This window comes from Syngnathoides biaculeatus, chromosome 15 (genome assembly GCF_019802595.1).
Source record: "Syngnathoides biaculeatus isolate LvHL_M chromosome 15, ASM1980259v1, whole genome shotgun sequence".
In the NCBI taxonomy this organism is placed as follows: domain Eukaryota; kingdom Metazoa; phylum Chordata; class Actinopteri; order Syngnathiformes; family Syngnathidae; genus Syngnathoides; species Syngnathoides biaculeatus.
In genome coordinates this window covers 13,597,612-13,623,297 of record NC_084654.1, presented here as the reverse complement: position 1 = coordinate 13,623,297, position 25,686 = coordinate 13,597,612, and the positions used below count along the sequence as shown (strand labels likewise).

The 25,686-nt window shown below is 43.7% G+C and overlaps 1 protein-coding gene across 2 annotated transcripts in view; it reads left to right on the top strand.

Annotated features, from left to right (window-relative positions):
- Positions 1-25,686, top strand: part of kif26ab (kinesin family member 26Ab) — a 64,513-nt gene that overhangs the window by 30,193 nt on the left and 8,634 nt on the right. Inside the window, exons 4-9 of one of the 2 annotated variants that reach the window (XM_061844264.1) lie at positions 2,950-3,161; positions 19,443-19,626; positions 22,942-23,157; positions 24,064-24,157; positions 24,381-24,643; positions 25,373-25,556. In XM_061844264.1, the coding sequence (XP_061700248.1) occupies positions 2,950-3,161; positions 19,443-19,626; positions 22,942-23,157; positions 24,064-24,157; positions 24,381-24,643; positions 25,373-25,556 (1,153 nt within the window). Of the gene's footprint in view, positions 1-2,949; positions 3,162-16,912; positions 17,112-19,442; positions 19,627-22,941; positions 23,158-24,063; positions 24,158-24,380; positions 24,644-25,372; positions 25,557-25,686 lie in introns of those variants that run through there. The other variant, XM_061844265.1, reaches the window with a different exon arrangement.

Below are 25,686 nucleotides of genomic sequence, written 5' to 3'. Positions count from 1 at the left end.
AACAGAGTGTGACCGCACAGATTAAGTGGAGATCTTTTACTTGGCCAATGACCACCTGTTAACCAGTGAGCTCTCAGGTCACAGGAGACTGGTGCCACACCATTGCTTTCCTCACACTTGACTTTTGTCTTTTTTGCATTCTTCTTGTCAGTTTGTTGCACACTTTTCCTTTTCCATGTCAAATTTCCCCAGCTTGGTCTTCCTACTTGCTCAGTGTCCTTGCTATCTGTTGGCAAACCACACACACACAAAGGACATAGACACGGGTTAAAGGGTAGAAGACCAGCTCATTACTGACTGCGAGAAAAGCTCGACTGACACAGCCTAATTACCTGATGGGGGGATAGATTTGACTTTTCACAAGGAATCAAGAGCCATTCTGGGTCCAAAGATGAAGTGAGCAGCTTGGCTGAGGGGGTTAAGTCCTCATTCTCAAGGGGAAATGCTCCAATGGTCTCCACTTGTAACCAGCTGTCACTGAGTGGTTGTGAAATTTTGTCCTGATGATTTTTTATAACTGATATCTAGTAGGCTCAATCTGTGAACGATTTGATGAGCCATACAGGTCAGCTTCCTCCACGGCTGAATGTGAAGTGCTGCAGCCTTTTTTTTTTTTTGCCACAGTGTAATGGGTCTGGTTCCATAGCTCTGGAGATCTGCAGTTGGCTCATTTTCCTTTTTCTTTTTCTTAACTTCATGCAGTCTTAGGTTTACATTTGTCATCTTGATAATCAACTTCATATCCACGATAAAGCCAGAAGATATGAAAACCTCAGCTCCAAAATCAAGCTCCACAGGAAGGAATGTGATATGGGGAGCTCACAGGGAACAGATACTGCAAGACTCACTTTGAAAACTCAATTAAATCCTGAAACCAAATCTTAATATAGTATATACTTGTAAGGCGAACAGAGGCGACACTTTGCACATGAGCAACCAAGTCTCTCATGTAAATATCACAATGTAAATATGTCCTCACATCCTGATATACGGTACGTATACAATTCACATGTCAGGCTCGTAGTAAAAATAGAACAGTTGCTAGCTTGTACTAACAAATGTTTAACAGTTAAAGGCCACACACTATGATTGTGAGGGATGTTATTTTAGTTCCCCAAACTTGAATTGAGGGCAAACACTGAGGGGATAAATGCAAGTGGGTCTGAGCTGTGAATGAAAAATATTCTTACAAATGTCCCAGGCTGCAGTGTTCCGTCATTGCTGCTGTACAGTCTGGATCAATGTCATTCTGGATTTTTTTATTTTTATTTTATTTAAAACACATGGTATTATCTTAACTCACTGGAAATCCACTTTTTGTAAGCTGCTGTTGGTCATTTGTCCGACAAAGTGAATGACTGGCTATGGTGAGGATAGAGCTATGTTTATTTCCTAGACAATGAAATCCAAAATTGAAAAACTCCAATGTAGCTAACATTTGCGAGTAGAGGTATCTTTTTTCCATGTGCTCGTGTTGTTGACCCGCTGCGCTGTCAATTATAACCCTATACTGCATTCTGGACTGCTGGAAGTTTGAAATACCCCACTCAGAGTTTAGGTAATCCAACTTCAAGCCGTTCCAGTTGAAATGACGTGAAACAGATGGTTGATGACCTCCAAATGTGTGTCGTTCTCATTTAGCGTTAAAAGGTACGCTATAGAGGACATAATAACAGAGCATTTCTTTTGCTAGCCTTGCTCACTTCTATTTGAATGCATTACAACAAATAAATTGAGAGATGATATAGTGACGTTTCTCTACAGTGTTGCTCAGCTATGTCATGTTTTCAAAATTTTCATTTTGGATGGATGCATTTCTGCAGTCTTGTTACTGTAATGCCCTTTCACATGGAAAAGCAGAGGGATAGCCACTGATACATTTTCCCAGCGATTGCAGAATCCTCTTTATTTGTCAAGGATATCAAAAACACATAAGGAACTGCTTGAGCACCATTTTAACAAAAAAGACATAAAAACACTCAACATTTAACAATTTAATGGAAAGAGGGAAAAGAGGGTAGAAGCTTTTGGAATATCTGATTGTTTGAGTTTGCGTTGATCGATAGCGACTACCTCAGGAAAGGAGATTGGAGTTTGTACAGTTTACGCACAAACACACACACTTGGGTGTAAAGACAGAGGGAGAGAGAGAGAGAGAGAAAGAGAGAGAGAGAGAGAGAGAGAGAGAGAGAGAGAGAGAAGAGAGAGAGAGAGAGAGAGAGAGAGAGAGAGAGAGAGAGAGAGAGAGAGAGAGAGAGAGAGAGATGATACAGCTTTCAACCACAGCTCACTCAGATGCTCACACACAGACTTGCCGTTGTCACATGCCACTCCACCAGGTCCTACTTTAAAGGTGCATGGGTGTACACAGACACTCCAACACATACGTATAGTATTTTCCATACATTTTAGCTTGCAATTATTCTTATTTTAAGACAGTATTATTCGAAAAAGAAGGGTTCACTGTGAACCATTTTCCGTGCTTATTAGTTAGGAATAAATGGAAAAGCAGCATTACATAAAATGTTGAAAATGTGTGGAATCATTATTTGGGGTCTGTGCTCTCTGTGTACTTAGTATGTTATGTTTTATATGTTGTGGTCTTTTGTTTACACCTCTAAAATAGTCAAGAATTCAATAATGGCTGATAAAGTACAATACCAGGTAGGGCTATACGATAGCTTAGTGTAATGAATTACATGGGCTTTCATTAAAAATATAATGTGGGTCATTACTTAATTACAGTATACTACAGGCCAGAAGAACCTAAATAGGGTGGCCAGAATCGATGCTGTTCATTCTGAACAGTCAAGGCTGCTGACTTCAGCTAAGCGACACTGGCTGCAGCATCTGTCCGTCCATCTGTACCAGAGCTCGGCAGAAGGGGGGAGTAAATGGAACGGAAGATATGCAGATTGTAGTCTTTGCTCACTATCTATGTGCCAACAGGCCCAGAGCTTGACGGCGGATGCCGGAAAAGATGTCACAAGCTCCGAGATGTCGCTCAACACCATAACCACCTGCAACAGCAGTACCAAGAATCGCACCTTGGCACCCTGTCGCGTCCGAGGGCCCATGCAAACGGGCATCCCTATCCCCACCACTGGTTCATCCAGCTCCGTCGCACACTCGTCATCTGCAGCAGCCTCATTCTTCATCAGGTAAGCATCTCGTCCAGGCTGCTGAAATCCAAAATCTTGACTGACTGATCAAGTGTTTTAATGAACGCATGTGATTGTAGGCCACACACTCATGAAAAACAGGAGATTCACACATACATGTTGTTTCATGTGTGGTTCCCGCTTCCACAGTTGATGTTGTACAGGTGCCTGTTTGACAGCATGCCGTGGGCCACGCTCCATCATAAACTGAAATGAAACTTTAGTTCACAGGCACCATTACCTGTGAATGCAGAATAGAATTACATAATTTAATACCAGGATGGAGAAACTCATGAAGGGGGCTTTGGTTAAGCTGTGTATTGTCCTGGAGTATTTATTTAATGTTTAGTTATATTTATTTATTTATTGTCATCGCACTTTGAAATTTTCCAAAGACTTTCCAGCTTGCTATTGTTACTGGAGCTTTTTGGCCGCTCAGTGAGCCTGTTTAGTGGCTCTGCATCCCAGAATAAGACCATGTTCTTTTGTTACAACTATCCCGGTGAGTACTCCCAGCTTCCAGGAGAGTGGATGGAAGTGTGCTATGTTGTCACTGATAAATTCCCTGGCAGTTGGGCAGTGCATACAACCCTGCCTCTACTCTCTGAGGGGTGCTGTACTCATAATGAATGTTGGCAAGTAGGTAGCCTGCTGAGAATGATGCATGGGGACTATTGAAGGTCTGCACCACACGAGGGAGAGAAAACCAGTGACGGGAGTGTGACAAGAAGCCCGTGGGACATAACTGAGGGGGCTCAGCTTTTTCTCTAGTAGGAATCAGAAGGGATTGTGATGGGCTTTTAATATGCAGGAGAATTCCAAGTCCACCAATTTCCTGTGCATCTCCATTTTTGTTCCAAGAGCAAAAGCTTGAACAACAGGGAGGTGTGACATGGGGTTGATTCCTGACACTGATTGATAAGTTGTCGTGTTTTCTTTGGACTGCACCAAAAGAGATTGTAATCAAGGGCAAGTACCGGCCAGACAATTTGGACTAACCAAAGGGTGGGGTGGGGGGTGGGGGGGTGTGAATCTGTTTTTTCCGCTGTAGCGGGTCCTGGTGGGTTAGAGGAGGTGCAGATGGAAGTACAGTAAAAGGTCCCACCTTTCATTTGATCCCAAAGATAATTTGCTTGGCAGGAATCTGCTGTTTAACTTGGCCCGGAGAAGTGTTACGATGCTATGAACAACATTCCACACATACAAAAAAGGGTGCTGGAGATGCATTGTATCTGATTTGAAGCTTCCTGACTCTCTGCAGCTGTTTCTAGCTACCAAAATATTATTGTAATCATTATCTCCTCTTTGTCTTTGGAACATTGTAAATGCTGATTAAAATGTAACTCCTCTCTGTGGTTTTACAGCGACGAGGAAAAAAAATACAATGCAAAAAAATTAGTGTCTTTTAGGTTTGAGGCTTGATTGAAAAACCCACATCTGATTAGTATTCCTTTTTGTCCTGGAAAGATACAATTAGTGGGATTTGTGTCCAAATCCTCAGTGCCAGGATGATGGAGCTGAATAACCAAACAGTTGTTGTTTCCTTGGACACTTGTTTGACATTCGCCTAGAACATTTCACTTGCAGATGAATTTTTAATTGGAATGCAATTAGCGTCAGTCAGGCTACTCCTGCTTTTGTATTGTAGTGAGAAACAGTTAATATTGTGGGCTTTCTCGTTGTCAAAACGCTTCATGATTAAACACCTTCGTCTTGAATTAATGTATTGTTTACCTGATAACTCAAGCACAGCAATCACAGTTTCTTGCACTAATCAGTAATTTATGTTCTATTTTTCTTTTCAAGTCTTTGTTGGCTGAATCAGATTATTTTCTGGGAATAAAATCTCACATTCGAGCCCTGTCTCCTCCCTAATAATTTTGCAAAGAGGCTTAAAAGCCAACAAGACACAAGGTCAGCAATGACCAATTAGACTGACTCTACAGTTGCATGGAGACAGTCAGGGGTCTAACACTAACTGGTTGTCGTCCATATCAGTGTGTGTGTGCACGTGTGTGTGTGTGAACAGGTTGGGGGTGGGGCTAATGAATTTTGAGCCTTGTGTTCAGATGACCAGCACGGTAAGCACTGATTGCCTTGTGACAGTGCATATGATTAGGATATTGACACAACGCCGTGCAAATGAAACCAGGTGAAGTTCGGCAGCAGGACCACAACTGTAGGAATAGCGGCTTTTTCTGCTCCCATATTCCCGTTCCATTAACACCTGCTGATTGCGGTGTGTTTAATACCGCTAAGGCCCCTGGGATTTCTCAATGGGGAGCTACAGTCAGGAGTCGATTGCTCAGTTTTCAATATTTTCAGCTTCGCCTGCTCAATTTTAATCCGAGACTACTGCTGTGTTAGAAAAATCATATAACATAGAATAAAAGTTTCACCCCTTCCACAAATTTTAAACACACATCAAACTATTAACAGACATTTTTAAAAATATTAGCCCTTGTTCTCACCATCTCGCTTACAGTTCTCCAATGAGCAAAGTGTGCTTGGTTCAAGTTTTTTTTTTAAATTTTTCATTCCTAGTTGAAGTTTACTATAAAATGGATGCATACAATGAGAGAATTCTACACTGTCGATATGAATACCAAAAGCTTTAACAAAACCATGTCATTTGAGTTAATATTAAGTTAGCTAACTTCATGTTAACATAGTCCAAAGCACACAAAACGGGCCAGCATAAATTAGAAGGGTTATTATAATGATTACCATAGATGTTATGGTAATTACAAACCTCCAAATAGCTGCAACTTGAAACATACAGGGAACACCAGTACATACAGTACAATCAGAGTGTACAATAAAACTCACAGATATACATTCTCTGTCCTCTGGTGGATCAATGAACAGTAAAATAGCAAAATATGGTTCTCTATTCCACTGAAGGGCCACCTTCTTAATTAGACTGTAGACCTCAGTGCTGTCCATTATGTTGCAGGACAACGGCATATGACAGTGCAGGTGTGCGTCACTAAATGTAGACTGTACACAGTAAAAGTCCATGCAAACAATTGCTCAATGGTGAATTATGATATTGCGGGGGTTCACTGTACACGTTTGGAATTTATAACCACTATGAGAAAACGTTGAGGGCTGTGCACCCTGTAGAGGTGACTTCTGTGCTACTGGTGCACAGCAGGGCAGGATCAGGTTTTTGCTGGATGTGACGCTGGAGGAATGTTACAAGGAGGTGGGCTTTATTGTACCTGCCCTGCAGCTGCTGCCCAGGTGAGCGCTGTTTGCTAATGACTATGATTGCATGGAAGGAATTTTCCTGTAATTGTGGCAGGCAACCATTCAGCCGACGTTAACCTGCACGCTGACGTTTGTGCTTTTGTGTCTGCGCCTCGTGGCCCCGAACTATTCTGAGTAACCATAGAAACACGTTGTTGGGTTTTATAAATGAAATACTGTATGATTATTTTTCAGTATAAATTAGGACACTTGCCTATGCCTCTCCACATCCCTAAACTGTAATTTATTCAGATGGAAGGATTAGCATCTCTTCATCCATTCTGAATAAAAGTGGAGAGATGGTAATTGTGATCATGTGTTGTTGTAAAGGCATTAAAGGCACCTTTATTTTGCAATTACTAACACTAAAGGAACGATTTTATTGATTGGGACATTCTGTAACTCTTTCATGGACCCATCCATTTGAGTTGGTCTAAATCCCTTAGCATCTACCAGTTTCTGATCCAGCATATTTGTGTTCCAATGTGCAGAGCCAGGTCCATAACCCCGACTTCGTTTAAGTGTAAGACTTTGAGAACCTTAACCTCAATCCCATTAACTATTTTTGGAATGAATGAGAGGGGCGGATGAGGAAGAGTGAAGGTCCAGGGAGAAGAGATAGCGAAGGTGGATGACTTCAAATACTTGGGGTCAACAATACAGATCAATGGAGAGTGTGGTAAGGAAGTGAAGAAACGGGTCCAAGCGGGGTGGAACAGTTAGCAGAAGGTGTTTGGTGTTCTATGTGACAGAAAAGTATCTGCCAGGATGAAGGGCAAAGTTTATAAAACAGTAGTGAGGCTGGCCATGATGTATGGATTAGAGATGGTGGGCCTGAAGAAACAACAGGAAGGATGTTGCGGTTCTCGCTCGGAGTGAGCAGGTTGGATAGGATTAGAAATGAGCTCATTAGAGGGACAGCCAAAGTTGGATGTTTTGGAGACAATGTTAGAGAGAGCAGACTTCGATGGTTTGGACATGTCCAGAGACGAGAGACTGAGTATATTGATAGAAGGGTGCTGAGGATGGAGCTGCCAGGCAAAAGAGCGAGAGGAAGACCAAAGAAAAGGTTGATGGATGTTGTGAGTGAGGACATGAGGACAGTGGGTGCTAGAGAGGAGGATGCACGAGATAGGCTTAAATGGAAAAAGATGACACGCTGTGGCGACCCCTAACAGGACAAGCCGAAAGAAGAAGACGAAAAAGAAGAAAGAATGAACTCCAATGGCCAATATCACTTACCTCTGACCTTTCAAACTCTCATCTGGATAAATGAATTTCCCACATAATCACACACAAAATTTCACAGAAATTAATTTTAGAACAACTTCAGGTGTTTTTTTTTCCAACTTTACTTTTCCAGGTTGGGCAATTGAGAACCGATTCTTATTTGCAATGCTGACCTTCCTGCAGATAGAAGTGTAAAGCTAGCAAAATGAAAGCAAATACAGAGTGGGAAAGAATATTGGAAAGAAGAAAGACCAAAATTTGTACAGTCTTTGGAAATGAAGAGGTTAATCAAACTCGTGGAATTTAGAATGTGGGTGGTGGTATGCAAGGTGAGCAAAGTGCAAAGGTAGTGTGTGGGGACTTGCCATTGAGTGTTTTATAGATAGATTTGTCTGTGAGTGAAGAGAGGACCAATTTATCAGAGTGCAGTTCACAGTCGTGGATGTTAGAGGGGTATTTAAGTTTTTAAAATGTTAAGTGTGTTAAAGGTGAAATGGATATAATGGTCTGCCATTTCCTGTTATCGTAGACGACATGGCAAAATGTCCCAATACTTTTTTCCCATTGTTTAGTTAAGTGGTGGTGATGTCTATAAAGAAAGGCAGAACAATGAGGACAGCGCTGTTTGGTTGGCTGCAGTGACTGACAGCAGGATTTATGACTCCTGACAAGTAGGCGAGACAGATTATGTGGAGCACAGAGGTCCACTGGGTGAGCGTGGACCCACATGGCAGGAATAGCACAATGCGGTTGTACGTTGTAAGTGATGTCTTTCGGAAAGCCAGCTCGGGCTCAATTCTAACAGCATCAGGAAGCGGAGATGTGCAACTGCGGGGAAGAATATTAGATTCAGCACTACCGGAGTCACAGAAATTGTGTTCACACACAGCATTCAGATTACTTAGGAGTATGACAGTTCAGTTCTGTCGCGGTCTTTTTTTTGTCCCTGAGTTACTTGTTTCTGCACATTACTCTTTTGTGCTCTCAATTGTATGCTTCTATCCGCTTTATCCCTGTCTCTGTTCAGTGCAGTTTTGTATTGTTGAGGGTGGACTGTCTGCTCCCTGCAGGTCCAAGGGTAATGGTTGTGTTGCCAAGCCACCGCAAGATAGATTCCTCCGCTGGGGCAAGAGTGTGGGCAGAATGTATAGCATAGCAGAAAACAGCTCTCTTTTGAGGTGATCCTGTAACGTTTGACATAGCTCCAAATTAATTGTCTGAGAAATGATTCATAATTTGTTGAAGGCAAGCACATAAGTCCATGGCAGCCAATGGTGCATTTAGAAGTATGGTGGGAGTGGAATTGGATATGGCTCCTTTGCTGTGCTGTATTTATTTTTATTTACAATAGGAAGAAATACCTACTGCTATTTTTACTGCTACAGTTTGCTAAGAATACAGCAAACATGCATGGCTGTACTAACTGGGTTGCTTACCCAAATACAAAGTCCAGGTGTGATTCCATCCAAGACCATCTGGGGTCTGCCAAGGCTGAGGTGTTGATGGAGAGTCGGCCTGGCATTGTTGTGTCAAGGACAAATCCTCCAACAACCCTTGGGCTCAAATCTACCCACAGTGCTTTTTCTCACCATACAATTGCTATGGTAGTACAGGCTGTTTGCATAGGTAATTCACATTAATAATCTATGTTTGTGCTGCAATTGCAATATACTTTTTGTGAGTATGCTTCCTTTCTTGGATAACAAGGTGTGATCGTATCTTTCCCTGCAGCAGCAGGCTGATGCGCACTATTGTGACGGCCAGCAGGGTATCGCTTGCGCTTGTCATCACCAACCTGCAAGTGAGAACCAAAGTGTTCCAGAGTGTTTGGTACGGCTTGCATGAGCGCGCTCTCCCTTGTTCCCCCGGATAAATCTCTGAGTCAGTAAGTCTGTCTGGCCCACTCACATAGCCTGCAGACGGTGGATGTCTGACAAACAAAAGAGCTGAAGTGCTGACGTGAGGCTATGTGCTCACCCATGGCCCATGTAGACTAAAGCCTAAGGGAAGAGTCAGAGGCATGGCACTACTGATAGATTCCTTTCAACTTTGGAGTCATGAGAGGACTTCTGGACATGTCACCTATGCATCATTGTATTGGTGGAGGTGATAAAAAAGGATAAATATGTGGTTCTTAGGAAGAAAAGGTCAACATTCCAGCCCACGTAGAGCATCCACAACTCAATTGGACAGTGGATCAAATGCCCAGGAGATTCAATGAGTAATACATAAAAACATGCTCCTTCCTAACAATGTGGTTAAATTTTGCCGAATATGGCAAACCTTGGCTTTACGACCATAACACCATTGAGTGAATGTAGAATGATGATGATATACTCTGCTAGCTACTCCTTATTTAGTAAATTGTGCAAAGACATCAGTGTATATGCAGCTTTTTGTGGTATTTCTTCATGTGGATGGCACACCAAAATAAGTGCCAAAATACAGGACTTATTGATCCCGATAAAGACAAAATGAAATTAAACTACGAGTTAAATTTGACTTCTTTTCTGGAAACAGGACAGTTAGTTGGTGTCTTCTGTCCATCTGAATGGCTATCAGCTGTCACGCCCCTGGGGGGTAAAAGGTTTACCATCCAAACGGTTTTATTTTCAGACAGTGACAGGTGTCATGCAAATGAACACTGATATTATACAGTACAACTTTTTCAAGATAAGGTTAAGCAAATGGCTTCAACCGATGCAAGGAATAAACATTTTCAGGATTATATGACCGATTGTGTGTACATGCAAAATAGGTCCCGTTGGTTTTCCGATCCCAAGAGCGCTCCCTGGCTTTAACGTTGTACCATTCACAGAAACAAAAATGGCTCACGACAGACTTTTCACACATCACTGCTCAGTGTGGTGTGTCACCATGGCCTTCTGTTTGCTCTGAATTACTAATACCTGCCTAATTAGTGCTTGTAGATTTATTTATCTAAATGTTTCTCTCGGGAAAACAAACACAAACTATTTATCAAGGGGAAAGTCTCAGATCAGATTCCCCCTTAGGATAAGGCCTTTTCCAGGTCAGGCTGCTCAGAATGTAGCCCATCAACTACAGCTTCAGAAGGTAACATTTTCATTATCATCTTGAAATTTTTTTTAAAGATATAGTAATCTCGGAACATACTTGTACGATTTTGGCCCCGGAAAGGTGCAAACCATTACATTGGAGTCCAGTAAAGCTTTTATCCCCTTTCCTTTTCTGAATACATTCCTTTGGATGGCAAGGATTACTGTATTCCGTAATCTGTTCACAACCCAGTATGTGAGACCTAGCGGCAGATGGTAAAAATCCCATTATCCTTAGACTCATTATGTGGCTCGGCCTATGTTTCTGTGTGAGAGTGATACAGCATCCACTTCTTGATCTGAACAATGCTCTTGTAGCCTCTTCTTCAACGGGTGAATATTCCGTTTTTTTTTTTTCATTTAATCTTTTCAACATTTTAATCTGCAATGATGGCCCCCACTGTCTGTAGACTAAAACACCTGTAGCATTGATGAAGTTGCCTATTAACTCAGATATACATGAATCCTGAAGAAACATACAGTATTCAGACTTCCCTCCCCTTGCTTCATTGTAATCCTCTGGAGCCACCGATTAATCACTCAAATGATCTGAGCAGCCCACCGGCCACTTTGTTGTGATAGCCTTTAAGTGGACATTCAAATGAATAACCCCTGTGTGCCTCTACTTGGCTGCAAGTGATTAATGAAAAAGCAAAGTGGGGCAGATGTTGTCATTTCCACAATCATCATGTCCCACTCAGACATATTGTACATATTTTTCCAAGATATACTTAGATATGGGGGCATCTCATGTCAAAAATATTGCCTTTTCATGTTTTCCTTTTTAACGCTCAATGTGCCGCACACATTTCCAAGACCGTCAACGTCATTCACGCACTGGTGAGGTGAGCAGAGCGGCGCATCCTCAGGATTTCAAGGTAAGGTGTGGGTGGGAAAGGCGGTTGAATCCGAGTTCAACATGTGCAGCAAGCGTGTGAAGTCATTCCAGATGATTCCCTGCAGCCGCAGAGATCAGCTCAGCCGAAATAGCTGGTGCCGAGTGTGCGGGAGCAGGGTGTAAATGCACAGGATGGGATGAAAGCAGCTGTTAATCTTTGTCAGCGGTGCCAGGGCGGCTGGGGGTGAAGGTGAGGTGGTGGGTGGGATAAACTGCAGTCTGCACAACCCAAGGAGAATGTGTCTTCATTATTTTCTGTCACCCTTCAGATGAATAGTGATTCACCCCCCCCCTTTTTTTTTATCCTCCCATGCATGTTAAATTGGTTTTGACGTAATAGGAGAACATTTAGCATATAGCAACTGGCATAAAGAGCTACAATCCGTCGCTTGCAGACAAAAGGGGTCAAAAGCTAAGGATTTATCTTTGACTCTCATTGCAGGTATTTCCAATTCTTTCCTTCAAGGACTTTGAATTGGCTCCCTTATCTCATTGACTAACAATTGGGTCCGACAGAGCTAGTGCCCTTTCTTTGTCTACTCCTCCATGACCAAATGTTCAGCCTATTTAAGGCCATATTAGCGAAAACAATGAAATGAACTGTAAATAGAACTATAGCTCTCGACTTTTACCCCCAAATGTTCCTCATTTACTGGTCTTAAGCCCTCATTAAGATGCTTGTCTGGTCAAGAGAGCTTTGTGGCCTGATGTGCATGCAGGGGCTTTACGAGGAGACCAGGAAACTACGCCTACAAAAGCCAGAAAGTTACAGGAAGGAGGTTCACACAGCCACGTGGTGCATTTAAGTACCCAAATCATTCCCCATGGAAACAAACACCTACGTTGCACACTTTGACCACTTTTGTGTCCTTTAGTCTTTGTGTAATTCTTAAATTCTAAATGCAACAGAGATATGTCTTATGACCATGTTAATGAAAGCTTGTCTTAAACCGACTGGTACCACCTTCCTTATTTTAAACTGCCATTTCACCAAACCAGGTTTCCCTGAATATTGATGATTTTTTTTTTTTTGCACCAACTGTTCAATTTATTCTTGGCCAACTGGGGAATACAATTTTTTGAGGGGAAAATAAGATTCCAAGGTGGTTGTGTCAAAGCCCCGATGATCAATTTATTCCTCCTCAGGCAGAAAATTATTTAGTGTCGCATTGATGGAGGCACGCTGGCACCGAGCCATTATACTAGAAGACTCAGCCGCTCCTTCTCGGGGCTTTTCTTCTTGAGCTGACTGTAAACGCCACTGTGTCTTTGAATCGTTTTTCCTATTCCACCACCTCGCGTCTCCTTAATTAGCCACAGACTGATGCAGAGGTGACTGGTGTGCAGCCTTGGGCGGTTATCATTTAACATGCAAACGTTGCCCCATTTGGTATTGGGTGTCCAAGGCCAAACAGGAACAAAAGACACATTGAACCCCCTTGTGGGAACAAAGATGTCTTCTTGGTGCAACATGTTTGATACATGCTGTGCAGGATATTGCCGAGCTAAGTGGACATCTCGTCCGACACTATCGGCTTTAAACGGGGTTTGTTTATCTATTTCTAATAAATCTTAGCCTCCAGATGTTTGTCCTTTTCCGGAGTAAAGTGACACTGGAGAGATGGAGGACTTTGCATAAGATGAAATAAAGCGGGCAGGCAACAAGTTGAAAGGTTGCTAGCTTGAAAGTGATAAGATTCACTCAGCAGCGGATAAGAATGTTTCTTTCCTCCTTTATATTTCATCATGTCTCAGGGTGCTGTCATTTCAAAATAATGAGAAGGATTTGTTTTTGGGTTCGTGAAACACGGGACAACGTAAAAATGAAATAACAGGTTATAATACACTTTTCTGGTCACTTCAAGGATGGATCACTGTGTTTATGATGTTTTTGTCCAAGACATTGTTCATAGTTTTAGTCAATTAGTAAAAGGAAAAAACATGTGAGCAAGATTGTAAAAATGTTTACACTAGTGGTGTTATGATTACACGTGAGTCCTCATAGGGAGGATCATTACCACACTAAACCTAATGTCTGTTATCACCCACAATTCCTTGTGCTTGGTTTTTATTAACCCAAAATCACCAATTCCATTGCTTACTTTAAAAGTCTGGTCTGTGTGACTGCAGTTCCTTTTGTTTTTGTTTCTGAAGACATACATTATACCCTGCTGCTCTGACTCATAGCCAACTTGTGTGATTAAACCTTAATTATGCACTCCATGTAAAGCTTTACTCAGTGGCCTTTCTTATTGCTACAAATTCTTGTCTGTATTTACTGTATTAATCTGGGACCGTGTTCTCAGGAATGCTTAATCACCACCGAAGCGTAGCATCGGTTTGGGTGGTGATCTTAGTGATATTGTATCATGGCCGTTTTTAGATCAGCACAGATATGCAGATTTGAACATATTTGGAGAGGAGCCAAATTGTCTGCATTGTTTGAATGTGGTTCTTTGTGTGCATCTCTCCATTATTTTGTGCTACATTTATGTGACACCCTTGCACATCTTTGGGCCAAAAGGCCGTTTGATTGTGTCAAGGGCGGCCCATCAATAAGACAGTTTGTAGTGATTTTAGCTCAGGGGAGGTTTCCTCATATTGATTCTCCAAAACACAGCACATCACCTGAAAGACTAGCACACATCCTCCTCAATCAATCTTGAGCAATGAACATTTGCTGATATTGCATTTTGCAGCTTCTCTAGGTAACAGCATGACTCTGTGAGCCAGCAGAACATTCCTTAAACGAATCCAGGACTAATTCGGAATATCTCCAAAGGCGAGCAAGTCTGGATCATTGTGTTGCAGTCATTATCACTGAAAAGTGGTGATGCTGGCTGGAGTTCAGCATTCCCGTCTCCATTCATGAAGAGCCATGTTGGACAGCTAATCAGCTGCACTGTGAGCGTGCGCTGTGCACAGTCTGATGTCGCGCTCACGCATCTGATCTCTGTGTGCCTGCGGAGGGACAAAAAAGGGAGAATCACCAAAAGGAAATGTCAAGGATGGTCCAACATGGTAATTAGCCAAAAGGCCTATCTGAAGATCTGTCCAGCTAGTGTGGGGAATGCAGATACATTTACACAAACAAGGTAATGTGTGCAAGCAAGTGATGATTCTCTGGGGCTGAAGAATTTCTGTTGTTAATTTGACAATGGCTGAAAAGTGCTGGCACCTCTCCTGACAGCAGGCAAAAGTGACGCTTTGAAAAGGGGGCAGGCCAAACATAGCCAGCTCTCTCTGCTCTTTTCTTCCCTACTGTCACTCCCTCCACGAGAGAGGACACAATCCTGATGACTTTCCCTGAACAAAGAGATTTTTTTTGTGTGTTAAATCTCTTTCTTTCGAGCCATTTCTATATGCAGCAATCATTATCTGTCCCTGAGGGCGGTTCTGTAGGGGACAGTGATGAAGCTGAAACGCTATCAGGGCGCTTCCAACTGTGACCGCTCCCAATTATGACGTCATCTTGACATATAACACTTGAAACCTCTCTGTGGGGTGAAGCATTAGTCTAATAATGACTGGTTAGCCTGTCAGTGTGACCAATGTTCACATTAGTATGGTCTTCCATGTGGATGCTCGGCAATCAGGACCCAACATGATACAGTGGAATTGGAAGCATGTGGCAAAGCTCGAGGGGAGCGCACTTTGAAATAAGCCCCCGAGATAAATTAAGTTGGACACACTGCAAAACAGCGCAGGCAAGCATGCGCGGGCTTGGAGGAAGCTAAAGGTTATGTGATACATCAAATCGCTTCATTGCAATTCTGTGCTCGGCAAATAGGTAGGCAGGGGTCGGAATTTTATTTTCCTTCTCTGCTTCCATAGTCAATCCATCCAAGTTCATAAAAGGGGCACTGTGTCAGAAGGGGAGAGAGGCAGAGAGAGAGTGTATATTTGCACTGAATGCTCTTTCATCTGGCGGCACTCACACCCACTCTGTCGGGCGCTCTCCAACAAGACCGGTTGGTCGGCGGCCCAGAGTGCTCCGTGCTAAATTGGCAGCCCGGGGAATTCGGAGCGCTCTCACCCTGATGCTCGCCCACGTGCGGGCTTTTATTCTCCTTTTTCTACCCTTGACCGTTGACTGACTGCACTCATTCTCACGGTCCAGCATCAATCTGTCCCTTGATGATGTCATTCTTTCAATGTCTTTGACACCTCGCTCTCATTTATTCGCAACATTGCTCATTCAGGTTATCCACCTTGCTGCTCTTAAGTACTGTATACCGTTCCTCATCTGTGCATCTAGTCCGTATGATTAATAACTCCTGGCTGAGTACATCCTTGAACAAAGGCAAAATAAAACGTGCATATAAAATACTGACTCACCACACCAACACAATCACACGCATGTACTATAGGCATACTAACTAAATCTGTTTGAAGTGTGGGACCCTAAAAGAAGAGAGGGATCCTGTGTGCATTCAGTATTCATCTGACGTGCAGTGGGGTGCAATGCATGCGTGCGTGTGCATGTGTGTGCTGGGGTTACAGGAGCCTGTGTGTGTGTGTGTGTGTGGGTGCGTGAGCGTGTGTGTGTGTGTAGAAAAACAGTACTCCCAAATTGCGCCGCAAGCAGCCAGCAATCGAGTGAGCTGACACTCCGTCTGGCTGTTAAAGGGAAAAGGGGATGGGCCGTGGGGAGAGAGAGAGAGAGAGAGAGAGAGAGAGAGAGAGAGAAGAGAGAGAGAAAGAGAGAGAGAGAGAGAGAGAGAGAGAGAGGAGAGAGAGAGAGAGAGACTCACACGGTAGAAGGCGCGGGAGGCAGACTAGGAATTTTCATTCTCAGCCAGCCAGAGGAAATCTTGCTCTCTAGTCAGGCATGCCGATTCCTGTACGTGAGCAGCGCAGACTCTGGGAAGGACGTGGTCATGAGAATCAGCAGCCACACCACCACGGGGGATGAACCATGCAGCCTGTGGGGTGAATGCAGAATGGATGTGAATGAAGGGGTGGAGATCAAAACTGTGTGGAGACTGTCGCTGGATTCCTGAATCTTTGGACGGTGGCAGAACTTTTTCAGGGGCAGAGAGATGGAAAGCTTTAGAAGTGCTTTAGTGGTGCGTGAAATGAGGAGATGCTCAGTCTCGTCCTGACCCGCTCATTTCCTCCTTCCAAGAAGCCCTGTGGACTACCTGCCCCCCATCACCCATTGGGTACTCTTCCTGTTTGCCCACCCTGTCCTGTGCTCCCCCCCACCGTTCAGTTTTGAGGTCGCTCACACCCCCTCCTACTTCTCTGCATCGTCTTTCCTCTGTGAAATCAGGTGGACACTCTATGATTGCAATCGGAGTAAAAAGAACCCCGGTGCCCTGGCTGGTGAGCGGCCCCGCCTCGCTCCGTACTCGCCAGACTGTGGTGAGAAATCGAATGTTCAAGTAATGCAAAACGCTGACCACACAGACATGGACTGCCAAGTTGAACTCTATCAGTTGTCTATTTGCTGACTATGAGCCTGCCCTAGATAATGGATTGGAAAGAGCTGTAAGTATGCCACACAGCATTCCCTCTAACTTTATTTGCACGAGATGCGAGTGGATTTCAGTTTGCCACTTACACTTCTTTTGAATTGCTTTGATCATTTATTCCAAATTACACACGGACCAGTCTCATTGCCACCCTGCTGGGAGTGAACAGGTGGATAAGCTGCCAGAGCCTGTCCTCTCAGCTTTTTTTTTTCCCATTGACTGATCATGACCAAGAAAGAGAGATGAGGGGATTCATTCATTTCCTTTTGTGTTTCCTGTGCATTACTTGTTTAAGTGAAACACGACAGATGAATTCAATTTTGTTTCTGTCCTTCCTTGCAAGCAGTTTTGATGCAGAATATAAAGTAAACACGGTTACTGCGTGTAGATTGCACCACACTGGTCAAACATACATTTTATAGCGGCATCCTTTTATCATCTGTTATTTCTTGGTGATTGCTGACAAGCTTGTACATTTATCTTGAATGAATGGGCTGCACATGTGCTACCTCTCAGTCCACACACGCGTGTATTGCATTGACCCACCCGTGCAATGGTGTAGTTTCAACCTTTCATTCATTTCACCTCACATTCAACTCCTCCATCGCCATCGTTTTTTTCATCCTCACAATCGAGCCAGCGTGCTATCACACATCAGTAACTCCCCGGAGAGAACCTTCTCCTGTTGCCCTCTTGGATGCAATAATTATTCCATCAGTCGGCAGCGTGTTCCCTGATTGTGCTCAAGGGCTGTCGCTGCAGGAGGGCGTACAGTGGAAAGGTGAGGGATGAGGGGAGTGTTGAAAGGGCGGGGGCTTGGGTAGTTGTCACTCCAGGACACAGGTAGCAGGCTGTTTTTTTTTTTTGGGAGGGGGCAGCGGCCCTTCCCAGTCCTGAGGAACCCACAGAAGGACTAATGGGGATCTTGTTCATGTTCATACAAACGTCTGTTCCTTCTCCCATGTGGTTTCTCTACAACAGCTACAATAAAAACCATTTCTGTGATCCCATATTTACAGATGGAGAAATAGTTAGTCCTATATATATATATATGGCGGCACGGTGGTTCAGCTGGTAAAGTGTTGGCCTCACAGTTCTTAGGACCCGGGTTCGATCCCGGCCCCACCTGTGTGGAGTTTGCATTTTTTCCCCGTACCTGCGTGGGTTTTCTCCGGGTTCTCCAGTTTCCTCCCACATCCCAAAAAACATGCAACATTAATTGGACACTCTAAATTGCCCCAAGGTGTGATTGTGAATGGTTGTTCGTCTATATGTCCCCTGCGATTGGCTGGCAACCAGTTCAGGGTGTACCCCCTGTCTCCTGCCCGTTGACAGCTGAGATATGCTCCAGCACTCCCCGTGACCCTCGTGAGGATAAGCGGTGAAGAAAATGGATAGATAGATCCTATCCCAGCTGTCAACAGACAGGAGAGGGTGTACACCGTGAACTGGTTGCCAGCAAACATAGAGACAAACAGCCACACTCACAATCACACCTGGGGCAATTTAGAGTGTCCAATTAATGTTGCATGTTTTTGGGATGCGGGAGGAAACCAGAGTGCCCGGAAAAAACCCACACGGGCACGGGGAGAACATGCAAACTCCACACAGGCAGGGCCGGGATCGAACCAGGGCCCTCAGAATTGTGAGGCCCACGCTTTACTAACTGAGCCACTGTGCCGCCTAATATATTCCCTGGGCACCAGCAGAGACAGACAGGTAGGAGTTGATGAGGCCAGACTGAGGTTCCCTTGTCTGATTCTTTGTAAGGCAGACAGCATGTACTGTAGCTCATAGCAGTATTTTAAAAACATATCAGTAGCTATGACTAATATGTTTACCTATAGTTCGCCTGTATAATTCCTATCCATATACCTTCAATTTAATGGTTCTAGCTTACTTGGTTTGATAAAAAGAAAATAAAGTAACACTGAATGTTTCACTTTGAATTATATGAGAGGGGGATATATTGTATGTGTTGTAATTGGCCCAGAAGAGACTTCTGATGGTTGTTCTTGTTCCATGTCAGTGAGTGAGTGGTCTGTGTTTGTTTGATCCAGATAAAATCAATGGTGTTTGCAGCTATGTCAATAATCCCTGATGATAGCCCTTTGGGAGAGGTAAAATATAAGAACAGGCTCTTAAAGACATGCAGCATCTTTCTTGGTAATGTTTCCTTGTGAATTTGTTCATCTCGGAAAATGAGACGGAACGTGTTTGCCTTCTGGCAGCATAACACATTGGAAAATATCCCACTATCAGTGTCATCAGCAAATCCAGCCAAGAACCTTTGCCAATGAAGACTTTTTGTTTCAAATGTTACTTCTGTGTTCTTCTTTCCCTGCAGGGCAGCTCAGAAACTGAACCTCTCCTCCAAACGGAAGAAGCAGCAGCCTTCCCTGCTCCACCCACAGGAGCCCTCCATCTATCCGACCAACTTCAGTGGCATCCTGCAGGTGTCGCCCCCTCCTGCCCCCCCATGCCTTCTCCGCGCCGTGTCCAAAGTAAAAGAGAACCCAGGGATGGGAAAGGTGAGGCACTATCAACACGTGGGCCATTTTCAAGCCCAAACACTCATTTACAATCAATTACAGACACTGATCGTACAGAGCTCATATAAAACAAAAAACAGTTCTAGCTTACCAGTTAAGATTGGAATGAAGTAGTAAACAGCTGGGCACATGAAATAATGTATTTTCAAACTGTTAATCTGTTAATAAAAGTACAAAAGGCATGCACTGAAGCAATGTCTTTAACTGGTAAGTCTCCACTTTAATCCTGTAAGTGGCAGTAGTACACATTTCAAACGGGTCGGCTGCCGTAAAAGTGACGAGTAATAAACAGTGTTTGCCATGTTCCCTGGTTTTAAAGTTCTCTTATTTTAACATACCCACTTTTTTTTCAGATTTGGTATTTGGTATTGTCTCTATAGTGCCTCAGTAAACGTGAGCTATGGATTAAAACCATCTACACGTTTCTGATATTTCCACAGACAAGGCTGTAATCCAGTTATTGTAAATTTATCAAATTTATCTATGCCACTAGCAAAGATCTCCGCCTAACTCTGCGCTCCTGACCAGCAGTGTCAACATAATAAATGCTTGTGTGAAAACGGCTTTGCCAAATATGGACAAAATGGATATAAAACTGGGTCAAACAGAAGTGCAATAGTTGTCAGAGGTTTTTTTCTGGACACTTATATGACAAAACTATTTTTTTTTCTCATGAAATAGACAATTTAATTATATTTCCATGTTAGAGAGTTATCTGAAATATGGGATTCCCAAAAATGATTCATTGAATACGATACCTGGTTCTCTTTTGTGAAGTATTGAAACTTAGTGAATAATCTTCTCCACAAACACACCAGGAAATAGGATGCCAACAAGTAAATAAATTCACAGTTGTAAAAACATAACCTCATAACTGGGCTTGACAGAGGTAAATAGACATAAGACACAGGAGTGGGGAAAGCTGGGTGTAGGGTGGAAACGCACTAGCCAACAAACAGAAGGCAGTCTGCTGCGGCCCAACCAGACTCATTCTGATGAGACTTCTCGAATATAATGAATTTACTCATTTTTCAGACCAGCATTCCTCTCAGTGAATACAATTAGAGTGTGGTAAAAGACTATCACAAAATACAAATCTCTAGTTGTGTCAACAGCGGGCTTTCCATTTCCATGTGAGCTGCAAAACTGGTAATGATGGAGCCGTCATTAAAGAAAGCTGTGTAAACACGTCATTCTTCCTCTGTGGTTTATTGGCTATTGTTTGTCTGAGCTGGCGTCCTGTATTTATAAAACAATAGTCCCCAAACAAGATTCTGTCCCACCTGGGTAGGAAGCGCTTGCTTTTATTGTGCCAGGTATCCAGACAGTTGGGCCGTTTATTGTGGATTTCCCATTGAGACACAGCAAGTCTGTGTTGTAAACAAGCCCAAAACTGAGGTAAACTGTGCATCTGTGCACCCAATGAGGTTGTTTCCAAAGAGGCGATTCACATTTATGGCATTGCTAGATGAGTGTAAAGTGAGGTGCAAATTCTAACACAATTGCATTTTTTTTTTGTCTTTGTGCCCAGCTGTTTTTCAATTGTTGAGTGACTATGTGATAAATGAAAATGATAAATCCACTAACTTTCTCCTTGCTAGGGTCTGTTTTGAAGTTTTCCACTATGTCATGGCAAAACTGGGTCACATCTACTTTTGACTTAGGCACAGTATGTATTAGGGGGTTTCCTAACCACACTAATGGACTTGTCTGGGGCTCTAGGGGCAGTGAACCAGGGGCCATTAGTACAGCACTCGGAGGTGTGAAAACACTGTAGCCAATCCTCTGTAGCCTCAAGCATGTGATCTTTGCCAACATAAATATAACTGAGTCATTTGCTTGCCTGTAGCCTCCGAGTGAGATCCTGCGGTTATGTGGAAGCCCTCTTTAAATGTCACAGCAAATGTAAAACTCTGTACTGTATGTAGGTACAGGTCAGACCTGGCAACAGCCCTTCTACAGAAAGGAAAGCATCCACTTTGCAAGGATTTCCACTCACATTGTTTTAGAGCCCTGATGCCCAAATGTGCAGTAATGTGCATGAACAGTACCCCACCCAGACTCTTAAACTGTTCATGGTGGCAGCAGAAATTGCACCATGATGTACTATAACCCCAATTCCAATGAAGTTGGGATATTGTTGGCATTTGCTTTGCATAGTAGAATTTTACTGGTATAGTTTGCAGCTGTAGAACGTTGGCCTCACAGTTCTGAGGACCAGGGTTCAAATCCCGGCCCTGCCTGTGAGGAGTTTGCATGTTCTCTCCGTGCCTGCGTGGGGATTCTCTGGGCATTCCGGTTTCCTTCCACATCTTAAAGACATTAATTGGACACTCTAAATTGCCTCTAAGTGTGGTTGTGTGTGCGACTGTTGTCTGTCTCCATGTGCCCAGTGATTGGCTGGCAACCAGTTTGGGTTGTACCCTGCCTCCTGCCCAATGACAACTGGGATTGGCTCTAGCACTCCTGCAACTTTCATGAGGATAAGCGTAGCAGAAAATGGATGGAAGGACAAAGTCCCAAATTCATTGGATATGTGTTTGTAAAGTGGTACCCCCCCCCACCCCACTCGCTGAGCATGCTGATGAGGTGTACAACAGCCCTCAGGTTAACTGCAACATATAGTCAGGCATAATGGTGAATTATGGAATCTGCTAATGTAAACCCTGAATTTCTCGTTTAGAACGTGCTAATGTAGATTTTCCATTTTCCAATCACACACGGCAACAGGGGGACGAAGGTGAGAAGTAGGAAGAGTGAGTAGGTGCTCTGGGGGGATTATGTTTGTGCACTCCCATGCTGGTGAGCTTCCCCTCGTCCAGAAAAACACCCCGCTGGAGTGCTAATCCTCCCGCATGGCACATGCTTCACACACATTCATCCGCACCACTCTATGCCTTGACTTTCAATGCACACCTAGCTGCCTCGCACTGACACCATTAGGCATTAAGTTGACCTGTCGGGTTTTCTAGTCACTGGATTGAGTGTTTCCATGGAAACCGTCGGTGTCCATCAACTCTGATACACATCGCCTGATGTTAATGCACAATGCAGCTGTGAGCTTTCCTTTTGGAAGCTGAGGTATATTCAGAATGCCCATGTCGTTTATTCCCTTTTGTCTGCATAACAAGCAACAACATGTTGAATGCAGCCTCTAAATTTCTCCCCGTGCGGAGAAATCTAGAAATGCGTTCTTGCATTGTTCTGTTTAGTCGTGTTTGGCCAATTGTTCCTGCTTATAGTTCGACCTTGTCCTTTTGTCTCTCTTGCTATTTGTTTCACTCTTGGTGCCAGGTAAAAGTGATGATGCGTATTTGCCCAACCTTGGAGGCGACAGACTCATCAGAGTCTCAGTCCTTCTTGAAAGTGGACAGCCGGAAAAAACAAGTAACCCTCTACGATCCTGCATCCAGCCCGCCACACTCAAGTTCAGGACACAGACGCTCCGCCACTGTTGCTGTCCCAAAGATATTTGCCTTTGATGCTGTTTTTCCCCAGGACGCTTCACAAGTAAGTACATACTGTCTGAATTGTTTTTTGAAGGCATCGTCCGGTGGTTTATTCTCTCAAGGGTAAAGGAACATCTTCATGCTGACAGGGTGTGGTCAGGGGCATAAGGAAAACATGCCACTCTTGGGTCAGGGGGGCACTCTTACCAGTGTGGGCCGAACACCTGGGCTTCTTAAGACCTATGGGGAATGGTTTGAATTCACTCCAGTTATATCTAACCCTGCTGCTATATCTAATCTCAGCCCTCAGCATGGATTCCCTCTGACAAAAAAGCCCAAAGGTCATATTCCTGTTTACTATATGGTGAAGCACATTTACACCATCAGTGTTTAAGCACAGTTGTTATGCAATTAACACTCCAAATGTTGCCCAAGATGCATGGAGCTTTAAATATTGTAAATGCAAGCGCAAATAGAAGTGTCATCCTAAAAGATCGACATCATCTCTTTATTATACACAAATCCTCCATCATTCCATCTACTTGAAGCAAGTGTTTGCCTAACTAAGCTGCTAATAGTTTAAGCCTAAAACGTTTTCACTGCAGAGCCGAGGCCAACATGCTAGATGGTACCGCTGGGACTGCGCTGCTGGTGGCTAACTGTATCAGCAATCTGCTGTGCTGTTAGAGGCCTTGTTTTCCATATGATGTATGGGAAGGGGTGTTGGGGGGTAGAGGGAGGCTCTGCTGCACAAGCGCTGCCCCAGAGGACCTATATTGAAACAAATTGCAAATATGAGTTACACGTTGAAGCATGCGTACACGCCAGAGCAATAAAAAATACTGTCCGTTCACACAATTTGGGAAACTGTGGCCAAGTAAATGTTTCTTTAAAAGGCTACTTGTTGATCTAGTGTTCGCTTCTATGGGGCTATAAATTTACTTCACTGTTGGACGTATTTCCACAGGCTGAGGTGTGTTCAGGTACAGTAGCAGAGGTCATCCAGTCAGTGGCGAATGGCGCAGACGGGTGCATCTTCTGCTTTGGACAAGTTAAACTTGGTAATGTCCCTCACTTACAAGAAATCATGTCCTTGCTACCAAGAAAATGATTTTGCCGCAACTCAATTGATTCCCAAAAATAATTCCTCACCCATGTCCTTATGATATTCTCATAATTATGCCTTCATTTTAATTGTATTATCACTTTGTCTCTAATAGTATAACCCTCTGTAGTAACTGGCTTTGAATCACATGGTACGTATTTACTCTCCTCTTTTCACAGGCAAGACGTACACTATGATTGGGAAAGACAGCTCCACTCAGACATTAGGTGTCGTTCCCTGTGCCATCTCCTGGCTCTTCAAGCTCATCAACGAACGGAAGGAGAAGACGGGCGCACGCTTCTCCGTTCGAGTGTCTGCTGTGGAAATCTTCGGGAAAGAAGAGGAGCTGAAGGACCTGCTCTCTGAAGTATCGACGGGGAGCCAGCAGGAGGGCCAGTCTCCAGGCATCCATCTCAGAGAGGATCCCATTTGTGGCACTCAAGTAAGAACATTTGTAGTTTCTCTGTGGGTTGTTCATCATCTCTGTTGAGAAATATTGACAGTGTTCTCTTCATCATCCCCCTCCTATAAAAATGATTTTATTGTATTTTTTTACTCCCAGCTGCTGTTGTCAGTCTTACTCTAGCACGTGTCTCTTGCTCTTAGATTTCCGGCAAAGCCGTCTGTGCATTGATGGCTTTCAACGTACCTTCGCATTGACTTTCTTGTCAGCATCCATCAGCATCTATTGCTTGCATGTGTGAGCACTTCTTAGCACAATAGAAGTATTATTGGGGGATGGTGTTGGTTTGAAGAGCCACTCACAGGTGTTGCTGTCAGATGTTTGGTTGAACGTGCATGTGCCCTCACTTCAAAGACGGCTCTGCTTCCACTTAGCAGCCACGTGAAGATTCCTTTCATATTGCCTCTCTTTCTCTGTCTATCCAACTTCATCATCATCCCATCCACGGTGAAAGGGCTTCCTTCTGCTTCCTGCTGCACCATTACCTCTGCTAATCTTCCTCCCTCTGTGCACATATCTGCTGTTTTAATTGCCCCTGAGACCCAATTTAATGGTCAAAAGTGTTTACTGGGGTCCAATTAACCAGTTTCCCCCCTTTGCTCCTGTCCTTTTTCCCGATCTGTTCTTTTTCTCAATCACTGTGTGTTTTCTTTTCCTCACCATAGCGTTTTTCTATGAAATCCTCATCCCCACCCAACCCATTTACAGCTTCAGAATCAGAGTGAGCTTCAGGCCCCGACAGCTGAGAAGGCAGCCTTTTTCCTGGATGCTGCCATATCGGCCCGCAGCACCAGCCGGTCCGATGCAGATGAGGAGGAGAGACGCAACTCACACATGCTGTTCACGCTGCACATCTACCAATACCGCATGGAGAAGAGTGGCAAGGGAGGAAGTTAGTGTCATTTCTTATAGCGAGTGTACAATTCACAGGCACAAAATTTCCACATTTTTACACACAGATTAGCTATGTACTGTATACCGAAACTCCCATAACATAATCTTGACTGTGAAATTCAGTCACA